This window comes from Bubalus kerabau, chromosome 1 (genome assembly GCF_029407905.1).
Source record: "Bubalus kerabau isolate K-KA32 ecotype Philippines breed swamp buffalo chromosome 1, PCC_UOA_SB_1v2, whole genome shotgun sequence".
Classification (NCBI taxonomy): Eukaryota; Metazoa; Chordata; class Mammalia; order Artiodactyla; family Bovidae; genus Bubalus; species Bubalus kerabau.
Genome location: NC_073624.1, coordinates 251495863 through 251516242, shown reverse-complemented (window position 1 = coordinate 251516242; position 20380 = coordinate 251495863). Strand labels below are relative to the sequence as shown.

Below are 20380 nucleotides of genomic sequence, written 5' to 3'. Positions count from 1 at the left end.
ACTCCGTACAGTTATGCAAAGTCAGCAACAGGTGGTTATGGGAACAGAACAAATCCTCAGAAAAACAGTATCACACCACTTACTCTTTCCCCTCCCAAACATTCAAAAGCGATACATCATTTCAAATTACACCAAAATATTCCCCTCATTAGAGACACAGGCCTGAAAGATTAAATAATAGGAAAGGCCTCTCCTAAGTACAGAAAGATCGATCCTTCGTAAATTGGGTTGTATCTATAAACATGCTCTCCAACCTAATACTGAGAAGAGTCCTCCAGCATCTAAGTGTAATGAAGGGGATGCAAGAAGCTTACTCAGTCTGACAAGAATGAGCAACACCATCCCTACAGAAGTCCCTCTTTTGTAAAAACTATGAAAACCAAAAACCTTACTAACAGCACAGGGCCAAGCTGAAGCTTGCACACCATAAGAAAAAGGAGCACTGCCATACAGAAGAAAACTTGTTCCTATCATGGGCTTACATTAGGAAACAAGGGAAAACTCAGAAATTATCCCTTTACTTTCCCAACTGAAAAAGTGAGTGACTGAGTGAAATTGTTCAGTTGCGTCCGACACTGCAACCCATGGAATATAGCCTACCAGGCTTCTCCATCCATGAGATTCTCCAGGCAAGAGTACCGGACTGGGTTGCCAGTTCCTTCTCCAATTGAAAAAGGAAAAGGGCAAATAAAAAAAAGTCTTTGAAAAGTAAGAAATGAGAGGGAAAACAACGGCTAAGATTAAAAAGGAAACTGAAGAAGAAAAAACTGGAAGGGAATTCAAACATATAATAGGAGACAAAAAAAAGAAGTACAGAAGCTGGGGGAAAAAAATCTCATTAACATTTTAACATATACACATGAGATGATCTCTAAACACAGAAAAAAAAAGGACCAAGAAGAAAACAATGCATATTGATTGCTAGGAAGGACAAAGAACATAGATCCAACCTACAAATACCTGGCATTTCTGAACTGAAATCATAAGCAAACATACAACTGAAAATTTTTCCCTGAGCTGAGTAAAAGAAAGATTAAAAAGATTTACTCCCATAAATTGAGTGGATTCACTATGTTTGAGAAAAATGCTAGAAAGAAACCTATGCCTAGAGGTAGTCTATGGAATTTATTTAAAGAACAAAAAGGAAAACAAAAATGCAGACAGAAAAAAAAAAAAAAAACAGTTTGCCTCCAAAGGAACAAAAATCAGTGTAGCGACAGCCATTTCTTCCACCAGAGATGACAGAGCAATGTTTAAACAGCTGAGGACTTGTGACTTATAATTTCATATCTTATAGAAGAAGGAAATGGCAATCCACTCCAGTACTCTTGCCTGGAAAATTCCATGGATGGGGGAGCTTGGTAGGCTGCGGTCCATGGGCTCACAAAGAGTTGGACACGACTGAGTGACTTCACTTTCTTTCTATAGTTCTTTTTAGAGAAGGAAATGGCAACCCACTCCAGTGTTCTTGCCTGGAGAATCCGATTGACAGAGGAGCCTAGTAGGGCTACAGTCTATGGGGTTGCAAAGAGTCAGACACGACTAAGCAACTAACACACACACACACACACACACACACATAACCTTATAACAGAGTTAAGCATGCTGTATATTCTAAGTGAAAATACTAAAAAAATTCAAACTTTGAAATGAATTTATTTTACATATCTACCTCTTAATAGCACCTTTCTTCAACTAAACTCTCAGGCCTATTCATAAATTGGATCTTTTCCCATTCAAACATTTGATGACATCTAACCTTTCTGATACTGGTGTCATTACTTTTATAAGATTATCATGTTTTTACATAAAACAAGACTTCTCTGCATACATGTGAGAGAAATTATTCCTCCAATGATGATTTGAACTGATCCACCAGCTCAAATTCTTTTGCTGCCTTTGAACAGTGGGACTTGTAGCACTAACTCGTCAGCACATATGCTAATTAGACCAGAACCAGGAACTAAAAGCTTATGAACGTGGCCAAAGATATTCAAGAAATAAGATGGTACAAAAAGATCAACACTGTTTCAGAGGTTCCAGACTCAGCACTGGTCTAGAGTCTGAATTCACAACAGAGCAATGTGTTTTTAAAATATATTACCAAGTGTCATTACTTTTTAAAAAAAAAATAAAAAGCAGTTGGACATTTTCTTCTTGCAAAGTCTTAATTAAAGACTAGATTAACATGCCTTCTTATTTCTACAAGATTTTCATTCATTCACTCAGCACCTACAATATCCTAGCACTTGCTATGTGTGTAGGTCCTCAGAGGAAGAAGTATCAAAATTTTTTTGGGAAAATCAGAGAAGACTCCAGAAAAAGGGAATCTGGAAAACTTGGAACTGAATTTTGAAACTTGAATAAGAGCCTACCAGGTGGAAACAAAAGTATGTCAAAAGATGGACTAGCTCCAGCAAGACAGGACCTGAAAAGAATGAGCTAAATTTAAAAAAAAAAAAAAAAGGCAGTAGATGAAGCATAGGTTGCGTAAAGTAAGAAAATAAGGTCCAATGGCCCCCAACATCAGGAAGAACCACTCTTGAAGGGGTTGTTTGGAAATGAGTAGGATCATACTGGATTGTAAACAAAGAGGTGGGGTGGGGCATGCAGAGATGCAGTCTGCTATTGCCATTTAGTGCTCAAAGACCAAGTATAATAAGCATTCTGCAATGTACAGAACAGTTTCATAAAAATGGTGGTTGAGCCAATAAAGGTCCATCTAGTCAAAGCTATGGTTTTTTCATTAGTCATGTATGGATGTGAGTTGGACCATAAAGCTGAGCACCGAAGAATTGATGCTTTTGAACTGTGGTGTTGGAGAAGACTCTTGAGAGTCCCTTGGACTGCAAAAGAGATCAAACCAGTCCATCCTAAAGGAAATCAGTCCTGAATATTCATTGGAAGAACTGAAGCTGAAGCTGAAACTCCAATACTTTGGCCACCTGATGTGAAAAACAGACTCATTGGAAGAGACCCTGATGCTGGGAAAGACCGAAGACAGGAGAAGGGGATGACAGAGGATGAGATGGTTGGATGGCATCACTGACTCAATGGACATGAGTTTGAGTAAGCTCCGGGAGTTGGTGATGGACAGAGGAGCATGGTGTGCTGCAGTTCATGGAGTCGCAAAGAATCAGACATGACTGAGTGACTGAACTGAACTGAGCCCTCTTTGAGAAAAAATGAGAAGCAAGTTAGGTTTAACAAAGTCTGATGAACTTAACCCTAGGGCTTCTTTGTATGTTTTTGAATGCGTATCTGTTATCACAATATACATTTCACTCACTAAATACATCCAAGGAAGCTGTGCTTTTCCTCAGCAAGTGATGTATTTCTTTCTTTTCAATGACCATCATGAAGCTCAGAACTTAGTCTATATCCCACCACTATATATTTGAGTATAATACACTCCATCTGGAGGAAGAAATGGCAACCCCTGCTGGTATTCTTGCCAGGAGAATTCTATGGACAGAGGAGCCTAGAGTGGTACAGTCCATGGACACAAAAATTCAGATACAACTGAGCACGCACATACCCAATATACCCCAACCTCATCTTTCTATTCACGTGTCATTTTTTTACAACTCTCATTTATATTTGTTTTGTATGTTCTTATATTATGTACAATTTGTTGTTGTTATTTAGTCATTCAGTTGTGTCTAACTCTTTGCAATCTCATGGACTGTAGCCCACCAGGCTCCTCTGTCCATGGAATTTCCCACGCAAGCATACTAGAATGGGCTGCCATTTCCTTCATGGGATCTTTCTGACCCAAGGATCACATTCAAGTCTCCTCCACTGTAGGCTGATTCTTTACCATTGAGCCACCCTATGAATTAAAAGCCATATTAGCTTGTTACATCCTCATAGCTACCCTATGAGGTAGTTACTATGATTTTCTCCATTTTACAGATGAAGAAATTGGGATAGAGCGGTTAAGTAATTTGTCCAAGGTACCAGTTGTTAAATGTGGCAATTTGACCTAAGGCAGTCAGTGTGGAATCAGAGCTTCTGCTCTAGAGTAATTACATTTCAGGTAATCCTTGAATTACAAAAGGATACTGAAAGGCAGAGCTATTACAAAAAATGAAGATGATGAGGGGTTGGGGGGCAGGCAGTGAATCTAGGAACAGGCTGAAATGAGGCAAAGTAGACAGGTAAATAGCCTAAATAGAGAATGTAGATTAAGGAATACTGGAATACTGGGGTGTTTGTATGTGTATGTGGAGGGCGGGTGATGCAGTTTCTAAATCTACTTAAAACTCTATAGAGAGATTCTATTTGAAACAGTAAACAAAAGGAAACTATAAATTCTTGAACTCAAAAGAGATGATTACAGTTTTTTTCCAAAAGCTATTATACAACAGTGATATGAACTAACCCTAACTTTGAAGCTAAATTCATATTAGTAACTATTCTTTCTGGGTCCTGTAAACCTACACAATCAAGCACTTTAAGGCCTGGGGTGCCAGTTACATTAGAGGACCCTCGGGTTCCACATAATTTTCAGGAGCCTCTCCCTAATTTGGATGTTTTTAGGTATGATTTATTCTCCATCCCCTACTTTCCAATTGTTTTATACCCAGAAATATGACCCCTGAAGACACTTGTTAATCACCAAACAATCTCTAGGGCATTTTGTTGTTATTAGGGTTCCCTGAGTGTTCTTGCCTGGAGAATCCCAGGGACAGGGGAGCCTGGTGGGCTGCCGTCTATGGGGTCGCACAGAGTCGGACACAACTGAAGTGACTTAGCATAAGCAGCAGCCGCAGATAATGTTTATGTCTCAGACACTCCCTCTAGGGTCCCTAAAACATCTCTAAAGCTGACTCATTTGAAAAGACCCTGATGCTGGGAAAGATTGAGGGCAGGAGGAGAAGGGGACGACAGAGGATGAGATGATTCGATGGCCTCACCGACTCAATGGAGGTGGGTTTGTATGGACTCTGGGAGTTGGTGATGGACAGGGAGGCCTGGCTACTGCGGTTCATGGGGTCGCAAAGAGTCGGACACGACTGAGCAACTGAACTGAACTGAACACATCTCTAGGCTTCAAAGATGTCAATAATTAAATCAAGCCCAGTCTTAAAGAAATTACTTATATAAACTTTAACCTACTTGTTTTTCATAAGGGGTTGCTTATCATTCTCAGAAACTTAAAAGCTCATTTTGTAAATGTCCTCTCTTGTCCATATTTGACCCTTCAGAAGCGAGAAGGAGAGGTGGAGTACTACTCAGGGCCTATGCTTTCCAATTCTTTAAAGTATAAAGTATGTTTTTACTACCAAAGAGTGAGGCCGTTGTCAAAGTGTAATTTTTGCAACGTTATAAACACGATTCATACAAAGTGAGCCTGTGGCAAAGATTTACTGAATTCATAATGAAGTAACAAGCTGAATGGTAAAAATTATTTTTACAAATCTTGGAAATAGGGCAATAAAACTATAACCTTCAGCGTAATTTTTTTTCTCCCAGTCAGAAGTAATTTGCATCTCCATTAGACAAAAAAAAAAAAAAGTAACTGCAAAGCCTGGGCCCTAAACAATACTATGTCAAGCAAAAGTATAGTTCCCTAGATAACTGAGTCTCTAACAGGTGGGCCTATTAGACAAGGCTCTACTTTGAAAAGACAGTGTAGCAATCCTTCTGCCTTTTGGAGGATGTTTATCATAAAAGTTTGGCTCTATAAATCAGGTAACTAACATTCCTTTATCCCGCCCATCCCCCAGTCATCATTTTAGAGTAGACAGGTTACTTGGAAGAAAAATTTCTATTACTTAAAGAATAATAATTCCTTCAGGTTAAATAATACTTGACTAATGGAATCCCAGTACATTAATATCCTTTGTTTCAAGATTAGGAGGCAAAGACATTCTAAATGGGGACTGGCTTTAAACCCGGGGTAGGAACTACCTAAGTAGAGGGTAAGGTCACGATAGTGGCCCAGGAGTGGGGTCCAGATCCGGGGGCAGCTCGTCCCCACGCCGCGGCTCCAGCGCGACCCGGCCTACATTTCACTGGCGGGAGCCCCGCGTCCCCGCCCTTTTGTTCAGGGCTGGGCAGTTTCCCGCCCACGCTCGCCCTCCCTCCCCCCCTATCTCAGGAGTTGTGTGACGCCCGGGCGAGCAAGAGAGCGGTGAAGAGACTCTGCCGGCAAAAGCTGTGGGAATACTCACCCCGCTCCGCTCGGCCCCAGACCCGGCCGCCCAGCCCAGAGGGGGCGGGGCGACGGAGCTGGGGGAGGGGAGCTGGGGTGAGGGCCCCACCGCCCAGACAGCGATCGCGCGGACCACAGCATTGGGCCCCCGGGGGCAAAAGGGGCTGCGGCAGAGGAGCAGAACCAACCTGCAGGGACGCCCACCACTGAAAGAGCCCTAGCCCCCACCTCAGCTGCCGTCGCCTGAGGCGACTCAGAGGGAGCATGCGCACTGCATCTCCCGCACACCCCGGGACAGGGCTCGCGCCGACGGCTGACGTCGTGGGCCGCGTGCGTCTGGACCGGGCCGGGGGGCGTGACCTCCCTGGGGTTTCTAACGGCCGCTGCCGAGGCTCCGCCCCGCACCTCTCTGGCCTCGAGTACCCCAAGGAGGTGGGTTATCTCAGCGCGGCACAAAGGCGCATTGAGAAAGGGGAGGGGTTGTCAGCGACTTCGAGAATCTCTGCGTACTCTCCTCCTACAAACAACCAAATATCTAGAAAATAAAAGGATGCCCAATGGAGAAAGGTAGGGCAAGAACGGAGCTGAACCATTCAGTGCGCCTAGAGTGTTCTCAGAGGTTGGAGAACCGTGCAGGCTCTCAAAACACACTGCCAAACTACTGTGAACGCAATTAAGCACTAGCACGACCACCTTTAAAACTTACGGACCGATACAGAAGTTAGGGACAGGAGAACTGACCATAGTACCGTCTGGCACAAAGCTCAAGGGGAAAAAAAACTAGCTGCAGGATTAAATTGGGGTGCGGGGTGGTGGAATAAAAAAAAGACTAGAGAAAATGCAGGGAATAACAGAGGTGATCCAACTGAAATACTGAAAATGCAACGGCAGACATCTGAGGGAAAACTAGCATCTGCTCCTTTTAACACGACAGAATTAAATTTGTGTCAAAAGAAATGAGTAAACACAGGCAAAGAAGTGAAAGGAAAACCTGCCTGCAAACAGACAGAGCATGGTATTGATCTTGTACCACAGTTACGTAAGATGTCACCACTGGAGAAAGTTAGGTGTTGGATGCTCAGAACTCTATGTACGATTTTTACAATTTCCTGTGAGTTTACAATTATTTCAAAGTACAGTGTGTGTGTGTGTGTGTGTGTATCGCTCAGTCGTGTCGACTCTTTGCGTGCCATGGACTATAGCCCTTCAGGCCCCTCTGTCCATGGAATTCTCCAGGCAAGAATACTAGCATGGGTAGCCGGTCCCTTCTCCAGGAGATCTTCATGACCCAGGGACTAAGCCAGGTCTCTCGCATTGCAGGCAGCTTCTTTATCATCTGAGCCAAAAAGGGACAACCCTGATCAGTGGTAATCAGAGGAAGGGAATGACTAAAAAGGGGCTTGAGGAAATTTTGAGGGATAATAGAACTTTACCTTCGTTTGCCAAAACTCTTAAAAGAGATTTACTGCGTGTAAAATAGCTTAAAACTCAATTTTAAAGAAGATACCAGAAGTAAAGATGAGTGTCCTAACATGTTTGAGCAACTGTAGATATAAATTAATTGGATAACTGCCAATTAAAATTATTCACTTGCTTTTTTGAAAAGCATGGGGCAGTGAGAGAATTTCAGCTGGTGGGTGTCTCCAACTTTACCCAGTGATTTTAAAAACATAAATCTTTTTTTTTCTTTTTTTTTTTTTTGCCAGACGAATACTTTTACTGTAACATTGGAATAAGGCTGGTGACCCAGAATCATATCCCTGCCCTTCCCTCTGTTGGAAATCAGTTGCTCCTTAGTTTCGGGAGGAAGCGTTTCCCCCAGTTATTGTTTGTAGAAAAAGGCTTTTGTCTCCTAGACGTTCCGTGAGTCCCAAAGAGCAGATCCAAGCAGTTACTGGTTTTGGGAATTAATGAAGCTCAGGTTCTTGATGTCTCATCACAAAGAATCAGTGAGAAACATAGTGATGGAGAAGAAGTGGATTTATTTAGAAAGAGACATACTCCACAGAGTGTGCCATTTCAAAAGTCAAGAGCAACCTTAAAAACATAAATCTGTAATACAAAGATGAGAATGCATTCCTTTACATTGTATTCACTAATTAGAAACACTTCATGCATCAACACCACCACATCATATTAACAATTTTTTTTTAATTTGAGATGGTTTTAAGTTTTATAATTAACCTTGTTGTTGTTCAGTCGCTAAGTCATGTCTGACTCTTTGTTGACCCCAAGAATGGTAGTACACACCAAGCTTCCCTATCCTTCACTGTCTCTTGGAGTTTGCTCAAACTCATGTCCATTGAGTAAGTGATGCTATAAAATGCATAGTTGGCCTACCAAAAGCAACAAACTAAAGTAAATCAGGTAACTTCCATGTACTTCCTCTCATATCACTCATGGCGAAGGATGGTACTGGCAGTCTGTACTCTGTAGAGTACTTTAGGGCACAGTCTGTCATTACTGCATCCTCAGCCTCCAGCAGGGCTCCTCACGAGTAATTAGTATTTGAATAAAACTATGAATTAATCACAAAAGGAGCAAAAGGAAAGTATAAAATTTATTGAGCACCTACCACAAACCAGTAGCTTTTTTTTAATATTCTATTTTTATTTATTTTATTTCTTTATTTGGCTGTACCAGGTCTTAGTTGTGGCACATGATATCTTCGATCTTGCTTGTGGTGTGTGGGGTCTTCTATTTGTGTCATATGGGATCTAATTCCCTGACCAGAGTTCAAACCCAGGCCCCTTGCATTAGAGCAGAGTCTTAGCCACTGGACCACCATGGGAGTTCCAAGAAGCTTGTGTTTAGTTTAATCTCTTAATAACCACATGAGGTACCCATTTTATAGATATAAACTCGAGACTGAAAGTAATGACCTATGAATCATTGATCATTTTCATCCCTTATTTTATTGGATTTGTCTGTTTCATTTGGACATGTTGATCTGTCTGTTTCATTTGGATGTGTTGATCATTCCTAAAAAGTCTTGATGGTAATGACAACCCTGTGTGCGAGACAGCAAAAGAGACACAGATGTATAGAAGAGTCTTTTGGACTCTGTGGGAGAGGGAAGGGGGGGATGATTTGGGAGAATGGCATTAAAACATGTATAATATCATATAAGAAACGAATCTCCAGTCCAGGTTCAATGCAGGATACAGGAAACTTGGGGCTGGTGCACTGGGATGACCCAGAGGGATGGTATGGGGAGGGAGGTGGGAGGGGGGTTCAGGATGGGGAACACATGTATACCCATGGCAGATGCATGTTGATGTATGGCAAAACCAATACAATATTGTGAAGTGAAAAAAAAAAAAGTTACCTCTTTGGGGAAAAAAAAAAGTCTTGCTTCCCTTAGTTTCATAAGACCACAATCCCCTGATTCTCCTTCTAGCTTCCTGACCATGCTTTTTTTCATCCTCACAGGCTTCTGTTTGTTTATTACACTTTAAATGTCCATGTTCCCCATAGAGCCTCAGAGAAATTGAGTCTTCTGCTGTTTTGTTTATTTGTTTTGCTGAGACACATAAAATGGAAAAAAAAAAAAAAAGAATCCAAAATAGGGTTATCAGATCAGATCAGTGGCTCAGTCGTGTCCGACTCTTTGCAACCCCATGAATGGCAGCATGCCAGGCCTCCCTGTCCATCACCAACTCCCGGAGTTCACTCAGACTCACGTCCATCGAGTCAGTGATGCCATCCAGCCATCTCATCCTCTGTCGTCCCCTTCTCCTCCTGCCCCCAATCCCTCCCAGCATCAGAGGCTTTTCCAATGAGTCAACTCTTCGCATGAGGTGGCCAAAGTACTGGAGTTTCAGCTTCAGCATCATTCCTTCCAAAGAAATCCCAAGGCTGATCTCCTTCAGAATGGACTGGTTGGATCTCCTTGCAGTCCAAGGGACTCTCAAGAGTCTTCTCCAACACCACAGTTCAAAACCATCAATTCTTCGGCGCTCAGCCTTCTTCACAGTCCAACTCTCACATCCATACATGACCACAGGAAAAACCATAGCCTTGACTAGACGAACTTTTGTTGGCAAAGTAATGTCTCTGCTTTTGAATATGCTATCTAGGTTGGTCATAACTGTCCTTCCAAGGAGTAAGCGTCTTTTAATTTCATGGCTGCAGTCACCATCTGCAGTGATTTTGGAGCCCAGAACAATAAAGTCTGACACTGTTTCCATTGTTTCCCCATCTATTTCCCATGAAGTGGTGGGACCAGATGCCATGATCTTCGTTTTCTGAATGTTGAGCTTTAAGCCAACTTTTTCACTCTCCACTTTCACTTTCATCAAGAGGCTTTTGAGTTCCTCTTCACTTTCTGCCATAAAGGTGGTGTCATCTGCATATCTCAGGTTATTGATATTTCTCCCGGCAATCTTGATTCCAGTTTGTGTTTCTTCCAATCCAGCGTTTCTCATGATGTACTCTGCATTTAAGTTAAATAACCAGAGTGACAATATACAGCCTTAACGAACTCCTTTTCCTATTTGGAACCAGTCTGTTGTTCCATGTCCAGTTCTAACTGTTGCTTCCTGACCTGCATACAAATTTCTCAAGAGGCAGATCAGGTGGTCTGGTATTCCCATCTCTTTCAGAATTTTCCACAGTTTATTGTGATCCACACAAAGGCTTTGGCATAGTCAATAAAGCAGAAATAGATGTTTTTCTGGAACTCTCTTGCTTTTTCCATGATCCAGCGGATGTTGGCAATTTGATCTCTGTTTCCTCTGCCTTTTCTAAAACCAGCTTGAACATCAGGAAGTTCACGGTTCACATATTGCTGAAGCCTGGCTTGGAGAATTTTGAGCATTACTTGACTAGCGTGTGAGATGAGTGCAACTGTGTGGTAGTTTGAGCATTCTTTGGCATTGCCTTTCTTTGGGATTGGAATGAAAACTGACCTTTTCCAGTACTGTGCCACTGCTGAGTTTTCCAAATTTGCTGACATACTGAGTGCGGCACTTCCACAACATCATCTTTTAGGATTTGAAATAGCTCAACTGGAAATCCATCACCTCCACTAGCTTTGTTCGTAGTGATGCTCCTAAGGCGCACTTGACTTCACATTCCAGGATGTCTGGCTCTAGGTCAGTGATCACACCATTGTGATTATCTGGGTCATGAAGTTCTTCTGTGTATTCTTGCCATCTCTTCTTAATATCTTCTGCTTCTGTTAGGTCCATACCATTTCTGTCCTTTATCGAGCTCATCTTTGCATGAAATTTGTTTTCTTTTAACCTATGAATTCTTTTGTACATATTCTTTCTGTTCATATCCTATGAGCCACACTAAGATACCAGGAAAGTAGTAAGTATAGTCTCTAGCTAGGTACCCAAGGGCTCAGTAAAACCTTCACAATATGAGATGATTTTACTAAAAGAAAGAAGGGAAAAGCGGATACTGGGGTAGAACTGTCTCTGGTGCAGTAGGAGTCAGATCTCCTCTACCACCTTCCAGGAGGTCCTTAGGAAAAGATATATTACACAAAATAGAGGAGCTAATCTGATTGTATGGCAGAGATAAGAAACTTGAAGCTCTCTGTGTACAGAAATTACCTAAAAGAGTGAAAGGGAAAAAAGTATAATTGGCAAAACTATAGAAACATAAAAAGATTGGTGGTTGCCAGAGTTTGTGGGAAGGAAGCAAAGATGAGCAGGATGAATATGTGGAGTACTGGGCAGTGAAACGGAAGTAGGAGGGAAGGGGACAGGGCACGAAGTTTAAAATAATGACATAGCCCAAGGATACAACATAAACTGATATAATCAAATGGATCCAAGATGGTGGACAAGTCAACTTCCATTAGACCTTGAGCCTCAGTATATTGTTGTTCTTCAATCACTAAGTTGAGTCCAAATCTTTGTGACCCCAGGGACTGCAGCACGCCAGGCTCTTCTGTCTTCCACTATCTCCTGGAGTTTGCCCAAATTCATTTCCATTGAGTCAGTGATGCCATCTAACCATCTGAATGTATATATGTTCACTGTAACGCATCAACACTTCCTAGGTGGCGTAAGTGGTAAAGAGTCTTCCTGGACTCAATACAGGAGGCCCAAGACACTCAGGTGTGATCCCTGGTCAGAAAGATCCCCTGGAGAAGGAAATGGCAACTCACTTCAATATTTCTTGCCTGGAAAATTCCATGGACAGAGGAGCCTGGTGGTCTATAGTCCATGGGATCTCAAAGAGTCAGACATGACTGAGCACCCAAACACACACATCAACAAGCTAAATAACACACCCATAAGTGCCATGATACTTTCAAGGCTGACGATCAATGACCAAAAACTGGGCTAAGGCCCAATTCCTAGAAATACCTGTCCCTTCCTCAAAATAGTTGGTATAATCCTCCTATCAAAGATGGGCATGATAAAGAACAGAAACTCTATGGACCTAACAGAAGCAGTAGATATTAAAAGCAAGTGGCAAGAATACAAGAAGAACTGTACAAAAAAGCACTTCATGACCTGGAAACCACAGTGGTGTGATCACTCACCTAGAGCCAGATATCCTAGAGTGTGAAGCCAACTGAGCCTTAGGAAGCATTATATAAACAAAGCTAGCAGAGGTGATGGAATTTCAGCTGAGCTATTTCAAATTCTAAAAGATGAGGCTGTGAAAAGTGCTGCACTCAATATGCCAGCAAATTTGGAAAACTCAGCAGTGGCCACAGGACTGCAAAAGTTCAGTTTTCATTCCAATCCCAAAGAAAGACAATACCAAAGAATCTTCAAACTACTGCACAATTGCACTCATCTCACACGCTAGCAAGGTCACGCTCAAAATCCTTCAAGCTAGCAACAGTACATGACCAGAGAACTTCCAGATGTATAAGCTGGTTTTAGAAAAGGCAGAGAAGCCAGAGATCAAATTGCCAACATCTGATGGACCATAGCAAGAGAGTTCCAGAAAAACATCTATTTCTGCTTTATTGACTATGCCAAAGCCTTTGACTGTGTGGATCACAAGAAGCTGTGGAAAATTCTGAAAGAGATGGGAATATCAGACCACCTGACCTGGCTCCTGAGAAATCTGTATGCAGGTCAATAAGCAACAGTTAGTACTGTATATGGAACAACAGACTGGTTCCAAATCAGGAAAAGAATATGTCATGGCTATATATTGTCACCCTGCTTATTTAACTTATATGCAGAGTACATCATGCGAAATGCCAGGCTGAGTGAAGCTCAAGCTAGAATCAAGATTGCTGGGAGAAATATCAATAACCTCAGATATGCAGATTACACCACCCTTATGGTAGAAAGTGAAGAAGAACTAAAGAGCCTCTTGATGAAGGTGAAAGAGAAGAGTGAAAAAGTTTGCTTAAAACTCAACATTCAGAAAACTAAGCTCATGGCATCTGGTCCCATCATGGCAAATAGATAGGGAAACAATGAAAACAGTGAGAGACTTTATTTTGGGGGGCTCCAAAATCACTGCAGATGGTGACTGCAGCCATGAAATTAAAAGATGCTTGCTCCTTGGAAGCAAAGCTATGACCAACCTAGACTGCATATTAAAAAGCAGAGACATTACTGCCACTGTTTCCACTGTTTCCCCAACTATTTGCCATGCAGTGATGGGACAGGATGCCATGATCTTTGTTTTTTGAATGTTGAGTTTTAAGCCAGCTTTGTCCCATATAGTAGATTCTTGGTGTTTGTTTAATTTACATATAGTACTATGTATCTGTTAATCCCAAACTCCTTAATTGTCCCTCCTCCCTGTACTTCCTCTGTGGTAGTCTTTTTCTGTGAGTTTGTTTCTGTTTTGTAAATAAGTTCATTTGTATCATTTTTTAGATTCCACATATAAATGATATATGATGTTTGCCTTTGACTTACTTCACTTAGTATGACAATCTCTATGTTCATCCATATTACTGCAAATGGCAATATTTCATTCTTTTTTATGGCTGAGGAATATTCCATTGTATTTATACACCACATCTTCTTTATTCATTCATCTGTCCACGGACATTTAGGTTGCTACCAAGTCTTGGCTGGGCCTCCCAAGTGGCAGTAGTGGTAAAGAACTTGCCTGCCAATGCAGGAGACATTAGAGACATGGGTTCAATTCCTGAGTTGGGAAGATTCCCTGGAGGAGGGCATGGCAACCCACTCCAGGTTTCTTGCCTGGAGAATCCCACGGACAGAGGAGTCCTGTGGGCCGCAGTCCATGGGGTCGCAAGAGTCACACATGACTGAAGCAACTTAGTATGAATGCATGCTTGTCTTTGCTGCTGTAAACAGTGCTGCTATGAACATAGGGAGCATGTATCTTTTCAAATTAGAGTTTTCTCAGGATATATGCCCAGAAGTGGGTTGCTGGATCATATGGTAACTCTATTTTTAGTTTTTTAAGGAGCCTCCATACTGTTCTCCATAATGGCTGCTCCAATTTACATTCCTACCAACAGTGTAGGAGTGTTCTCTTTTGAGGAGGTGATGCTTATTGCCCTATATATAGACTTGTCTCTAAAATTGGCTCTTAATACGTACAGCTTGTAATAGATGTTCAGTCCAGTTAATGGGGAAATGCTGACATTTCGTTTGGGTGCGTGATGGCTTTATGAGGATGGTCTTCAAGGTGCTGTGACAGTCAGTGGGTGAAACACAGCATTTGAAAGGACCTGTAAAGAAATGGAAATGGCTTCATAGATGCTTGTGAATTCCACCAGTCTCAATAGAGCTGTTCAGCCAGATGTTACTGGCTTGTGTGGTGCTTGACCTAGAGATTTCACCAAGCTGTGGCTGCCTATGGCTCCAGCAGGCAGATTGGCTTCTGGCAGCTGTACAGTGCTGAAGGACACCTACCTGGAATAAGAACATCAACACAGATGACAGAAAAGCACTTCACATGTGAGCTAGACCCTTGTCACATCACTATATCATTTCAGTAAATGCCTTTGCTGGAACTTCCCTGGTGGTCCACTGGTTAAGACTCCTCACTCCCAATGCTGGGGGCACAGTTTCAACCCCTAGTCAAGGAACTAAGATCTCACATGCTGCACAGTGCAGCAAATAATAATAATAACATCCTGGCTAAGTTGAATGTGAGTTATCTCATTTCTTCATCTTTCAGAAATCTAACTAAAGAATCCTGGATTGGCATATCAAAAAGGTGATATTTAGTAGGTAGTTTGCTATATAAGGCTGGAACTCATGAAAGAAGTCAGGCTGAAAATATATACAGTGAATTTATCTCTTACACTTACTTAACATATTAACTCTACTATATGTGCTTGGCAAAAAAACAAAACATATTTTTCTTATAACATGGCCCCTTAAATGCAAGCCAACAACTTCATCTGGTGCTCAACTCAAGAAACAACCTTCTGTTCCAAAAGCAGAGGAAAACTGGCTGTGTAGGATTTCTTGATTGATAGTATATACATTTAAAATCATGTATACAGTATTTTAGGGGACTTTTCAAAGGTAATTTTAACTCTATTTTTGTCTTTTGTGCTGACTTTAAGTCCTAATTCCCACCAGGAAAAAAAAAAACAACACATTCTCTGTATATTGGTGTTGCACTGATAGAGAGGTGATAGTTCGAGCTACAGTCAAAAAAGGCACACTATTCAAGGCAGAGTATATACAGTGAGAAAAGAGATCTAAGGGTGAAACTTTAGAGAACGTTAATATTTTTAAAATAGGTAGAAGGGCCCACAAGGATTCTACAAGAATTAGGAGGGGGACAGGAAAGACCAGTATAATTAAAAAAAAAAAAAGAAACAAAAGAGCTTCCCCAGAGAGTCCTTAACTGTATCAAAAATAAAGCAAAATAATCAAGGAAGATAAATACTGAAAGGTGACCACTAGATTTGGAAATTAAGAAGACTCTGATCACTTAGCAAAGCAGTTTAGATGTTATGTTGATGGTCTAAGTTTCTGATGAATTACAAAATAGATGGGTCTTTTAAAACCAACAAAAACAACAACAAAGGGAAGCAGCAAGGAAGTGGAGACCTCAAGCTTTTCTATGAAGAGAAGGAAAAGATAGAGTGGCAGGTAGCAGAGGATCAGAGCCAGGGGAAAGTATTTTTGTTGTAAGTGGCTATGACTTGTTCCAATCTATAGGCCAAGAAATAAAAATAAAAGAGATAATTGAGGCAACACAGACCCTGAGGAGAAAAGAAGTTCTTGAGTCCCAAAAACTAATCTGCATTAACTGGAAGAAGGGCAAAAGAGAGAGAGATGTAGTGGTAGGAGTAGAAATGGATGTTTTTCTATTTGGGAGGAAAGTGCTGTGGAGGACAAGTTGAGGAAAGTTTATTTCTGATAGCGTCTTCTTTCTCTGTGAAATGGGAAGTTAGCAGAGCTGGATTTTGGAACCAAGGAAAAGGGCTTAAAAAACAAGTAAAAGTTTGTAATAGTCCTTAAAAGAAATAAAAGAAACTTAGAGACGATGTATAAGATTTGAAAGTATAGCTAAGACTGTGCATGGTAAGTCACTTCAGTCGTATCCAACTCTCTGCGACCCTATAACCCTCCAGGACCCTCTGTCCATGGGATTCTCTAGGCAAGAATACCAGAGTGGGTTGCCATTCTCTCCTCCAGAGGATCTTCCCTACCCAGGGGCTGAACTTGAGTCTCCTGCATTGCCAAGTGGGTTCTTTACCTCTAGCACCACCTGGAAAGCCCTAGATTCCTATATTAGTGCAGGTACTAGTTCCTATATTTTGTGGTTTTTTTACCCCAGTATCATCCATCCTGCTTGGGTGAAGTATAAAACATACATGAGTGGATGAGCCCAGATTGCAGGCTTGCAGGGTGATGAAAGAAGTGAAAGGGTAGGGTTAATTAAGGTTGTCAGAAGGTGAATGATAAAAGTGAGATCCCTGGGATCTGAACTGGGTGGTAAAGAAGTCAGATTCTGAAAGGGAATCAACAGAGTTGGAAAAAGAAAGGAATCAAAAAACTAAAGATCATCATAAGGTCAATAAGAGAGTTGTTGTTGTTCAGTCACTCAGTCATGTCCAGCTCTTTTCAACCCTGTTAACTGCAGCATGCCAGGATTCCCTGTTCTTCACTGTCTCCCAGAGTTTGCTAAACTCATGTCCATTAAGACAATGATGCCATCCAACCATCTCATCCTCTGTTACCGGCTTCTCCTCTTGCCCTCAATCTTTCCCAGCATCAGGGTCTTTTACAATGAGTTAATTCTTCGCATCAGGTGGTCAAAGTATTGGAGCTTGAATATTCAGGGTTGATTTCCTTTAGGATTGACTGGTTTGATCTCCTTTCTCGCCAAGGGACTCTCAAGAGTCTTCTCCAACATAAAAGTTAGAAAACATCAATTCTTCAGTGCTCAGCCTTCTTTATGGTCCAACTCTCACATCTATATATGACTACTGGAAAACCCATAGCTTTGACTATATGGACTTTTGTAGGCAAAGTGATGTGTCTGCTTTTTAATTTACTGTCTAGGTTTGTCATAGCTTTTCTTCCAAGGAGAAAATGTCTTTTAATTTCATGGCTGTAGTCACCATCTGCAGTGATTTTGGAGCCCAAGAAAATAGCGTCTCACCGTACCCATTGTTTCCCCATCTATTTGCTATGAAGTGATGGGACTGGATGCTATGATCTCAGTTTTTTGAATGTTCGGTGTTAAGCCAGCTTTTTCACTCTCCTCTTTCACTTTCATCAAGAGGTTCTTTAGTTCCTCTTCACTTTCTGCCATAAGGGTGATGTCATCTGCCTATCTGAGGTTATTGATATTTCTCCTGGCAATCTTGATTCCAGCTTGAGCTTCATCCAGTCTGGCATTTCGCATGATGTACTCTGCTGCTGCTGCTGCTAAGTCACTTCAGTCGTGTCCAACTCTGTGCAACCACATAGACGGCAGCCCACCAGGCTCTGCCGTCCCTGGGATTCTCCAAGCAAGAACACTGGAGTGGGTTGCTATTTCCTTCTCCAATGCATGAAGTGAAAAGTGAAAGTGAAGTCGCTCAGTCGTGTCCAACTCTTCGCGACCCCATGGACTGCAGCCTACCAAGCTCCTGCGTCCATGGGATTTTCCAGGCAAGAGTACTGGAGTGGGGTGCCATCGCCTTCTCCGATGATGTACTCTGCAAATACGTTAAATAAGCAGCGTGACAATATACAGCCTTGACGTGCTCCTTGAAGTAGGAAGTCAAGAGATACCTGGAGTAACAGGCAAGTTTGGCCTTGGAGTACAAAATGAAGCAGGGCAAAGGCTAACAAGAGTTTTGCCAAGAGAAGGCACTGGTCATAACAAACACCATCTTCCAACAATACAAGAGAAGACTCTACACATGGACATCACCAGATGGTGAATACCAAAATCAGATTGATTATATTCACTACAGCTGAAGATGGAGGAGCTCTACACAGTCAGCAAAAACAAGACCAGGAGCTGACTGTGGCTCAGATCAAGAACTCCTTATTTCGAGCTTCAGACTCAAATTGAAGAAAGTGGGGAAAACCACTAGACCATTCAAATGTGACCTCAATCAAATCCCTTACGATTATACAGTAGGAATATCCTGAATGTTGCTTGAAGTTAAAATTCTTGGTGATGGCACAGGATAAAGTTAATGTAGAATTGCAACAGTGAAATACTTTAGTTAACAGTGTAGAGAGTGATTTTGCATAGCTGTGACTGTATTTTGAGGATCTTGTTCTTGAAGGCCTAGTTTGTACAATGAAGGGTATAATCGGGAAATAATCCAGTTTGAACTGTCTTAATAAAGGTTGGAATATTCTGGTGAATTTTGACATTAACTTTACTTTTGAATATTATTCATTGGATATTTTTATCTTTTAAATATGTAAGGACTATTGGGAATTATAACATGTTTTAAATTTGTCAAGGAAATTCAGTGTTCTAAAGGGATCACTCTGGAGTAATCTGATATTCTTCAGGATACTTGTCTTACTCCACTGGAATTGGTTAGGATGGCCCTATGTTCTTCCATTTGTGGGGGGTGGTAGTTAAAAAACTATACATGTCTATAATGTATATTTCTGTGTTTTTAGAGTCTAGCCTTATTCATTGTCTTTGAGCTATTTCACTGTTCTTTGAAAATTGTGGGTAATTGATAAATATATAACTTCTTTGCTTGTGGTAGTGATTTTATTCATCCCATCATACCCATGGGAAAAAAAAAATCAGTGCTATTCCATTTTACCTGGTTCTCTCATATTATATGAGTAAAATGAATTCTTTAATGTGTGCCCTTTTTTATATCTGTATGAAAGTCACAGTTTTGTCTTTTTCTGAAAATTACTTTTTAGTGGAGGCCTGGCAATTTATACCTGAGAACCTTTTAGGAATAAGTTCTCACTGTGGATTCTTAGTCTCAAGTCTCACTGAAGTGTCCAGGACCCTGAAGGGAAAGACAATCCAAAGTCTTTGGAGGCATACAGGGACAGCTACCCCAGGGGAAACCAAAATCTTGACCCAGAGAGTGTAAGGTCCAAGAAGACATAAATGAGAAAGTAGATCAATAGCAAATTATCTGTGATAAAAGAATGTGCAACACTTTTAGAATATGTGGAGAAATTGCAATACTCTATATCATTGAAAAGCAATGAATAGAGAATAGAGAAGTGACTACAGAATGTCATAAACACTTTGAAATTTTTGGTTCAGAGTCTGTGTGCCTTCTAGGCCTCAGGTTAGATTCCTTAGACCTATGTAGCAAGATGCCCTCCCCTGCTAGACCGTTCACTTATCATTCAGTGAAAAAAATAAGGGGGGCAGGGATAATGAGACAAGATCAATGTACATGCCTAGGGTTTGCTATTAAGCTAGCACGGACTTGAATATCCTTGTTCAATAGTGACCTGACTTTGTTTTTGTTTTAATCTTCTGGTTAAGCTGTGTGGCATGAGACATCTTAGTTCCTTGACCAGGGATCGAACTGTTTTCTTTAATGCTGTATGGCTATGTTCACTGGTCAGGAATTAATTCTTATTGTAGGATTCAACTGCATACTGATACTGGTGTGTTATGGGCTTCCCAGGTGGCACTAGTAGTAAAAAACCTGCCTGCTAATGCAGGAGACATAAGAGACATGGGTTCGATCCCTGGGTTGGGAAGATCCCCTGGAGGAGGGCATAGCAACTCACTCCAATATTCTTACCTGGAGAATCCCATGGACAGAGATGCCTGGCAGGCTTCAGTCCACAGGGTCACACAGAGTCAGACACAACGAAGCAACTTGGCACACACTGGTGTGTT

At 41.4% G+C, this 20380-nt stretch overlaps 1 protein-coding gene across 2 annotated transcripts in view; it reads right to left on the bottom strand.

The window, feature by feature from the left end:
- The window catches only part of ATG10 (autophagy related 10), a 259329-nt gene extending 252437 nt beyond the window's left edge, over positions 1-6892 (bottom strand). Inside the window, exon 1 of one of the 2 annotated variants that reach the window (XM_055563110.1) lies at positions 6349-6892. In XM_055563110.1, coding sequence (XP_055419085.1) covers positions 6349-6426 — 78 coding nt within the window. In that variant the 5' untranslated portion in view covers positions 6427-6892. Of the gene's footprint in view, positions 1-6179; positions 6228-6348 lie in introns of those variants that run through there. The other variant, XM_055563119.1, reaches the window with a different exon arrangement.
- Positions 6893-20380: the final 13488 nt, after the last annotated feature.